The 1263-nt window shown below is 60.5% G+C and overlaps 1 protein-coding gene across 1 annotated transcript in view; it reads right to left on the bottom strand.

The window, feature by feature from the left end:
* The window catches only part of BBK36DRAFT_1139845 (acyl-CoA dehydrogenase NM domain-like protein), a gene marked incomplete at both ends in the record, with an annotated part of 1409 nt that extends 848 nt beyond the window's left edge, over positions 1–561 (bottom strand). Inside the window, one exon of the mRNA XM_024893341.1 lies at positions 19–561. Within this exon, the coding sequence (XP_024751676.1) occupies positions 19–561 (543 nt within the window). The remainder of the gene's footprint in view (positions 1–18) is intronic.
* Between the last annotated feature and the right edge of the window lie 702 nt (positions 562–1263).

Here is a 1263-nt window from a genome sequence, read left to right as displayed (position 1 = left end):
CGAGGTGCGCATGCTGACGACGTCGGAGCCGGACCCAGACTCTGACATGGCCAGGGCGCCGACGCTGGTGCCGGCAATGAGGCCGGGCAGGTACTTTTCCTTTTGCTCGGGAGTGCCGTTGAGCGAGATCTGGTTGATGCACAGCTGCGAGTGGGCGGCATAGCTCAGCGCAATCGACCCAGAGGCGCGCGACATCTCCTCCAGCACGATACAGTGCGCCTGGTAGCCCATGCCCAGACCGCCGTAGTCCTCGTCAGCCGTCACGCCTAGGAACCCCGCCTCGCCCAGCTTCTCCCACATTTCCATAGGGAAGGCATTTGTCTTGTCGGTCTTGGCGGCCAGCTCCTCGGGGATCTCGCGGCGGGTGAAGTCGTGGACGCGCTCGCGCAGCTCATCCAGCTCCTCTTGTGAGGGGGGAGTGAAGCCCTTGGGGTGCTTCTGGGAGTGCAACCGCTTCTGGCATGAGATTGAAGAGGCTGGTGACAGGCTGGCGGCCGGGCGAAGGGAGACGGACGGTCGCACAGGGCGCGCGAGTCTGGAGAAGGTTCTGAGGCTGGCCATGATGGAGGATGAGGATGGATGAAAGGGCGAGAAAGGAGAGCTGGCTAGCAGCGGCGTAATGGAGGAGTATGAGATGTGCGGCTCTGCGGAGAGTCGAGGTCGCAACGAGAGAGGAGCGCACTGGTTTAGTCGCAAGAAGAAAGACGGGAGTCAAAGACGAACGATTGCCAGACCGAGATGAAGCCAGAAACTGAGTCCAGATGCAAAGAAGAGACGAAAAGTGATGAAGGAGAAGGAAAAGAAACGAGACGATGCTGAGCTAAGAGCTAAGAGCCGTCGATGCAGCAGGCGCGACTAAGCCGAGGTGCCTTCCCCAGCTTCCCCAGCGGTAGCCTGCATCGCTCCTGCCAACGGCCTGTCGGTCCTTCGGCTTGCGCGGCTTCTGGCGGCTTTCCGCGGCTTGAGTCGCTGCAACAGCCGAACAACGTCAACGAGACCAGGCTTCGGCTGGAGAAAGGACACACGAGAAAACCAAACGTCTGACAAGAAGAGGGCATCTCGATTGCTTCCATCTCTGTTCTTTGCTCTCGTCTTCTTTTATCGCCAATTGCTTCGTCCGTCCGCCCCAATTGCCAGCATGTCTCTGTCCCGGCCCTGCCGCCAGGCCCTGCGCCTGTCGCACCAGCTGCGTCCCTCAATAGCATCACCATCAGCCTCACTTTCGTCACAATCAGCGACCTCCTCCTCACGGCTGCTGCGCCG

Source organism: Trichoderma citrinoviride, assembly GCF_003025115.1.
Source record: "Trichoderma citrinoviride strain TUCIM 6016 unplaced genomic scaffold BBK36scaffold_4, whole genome shotgun sequence".
NCBI classification, from domain to species: domain Eukaryota; kingdom Fungi; phylum Ascomycota; class Sordariomycetes; order Hypocreales; family Hypocreaceae; genus Trichoderma; species Trichoderma citrinoviride.
The sequence above is the reverse complement of the archived record's forward strand: the minus strand, read 5'-3'. Positions and strand labels throughout refer to the sequence as shown.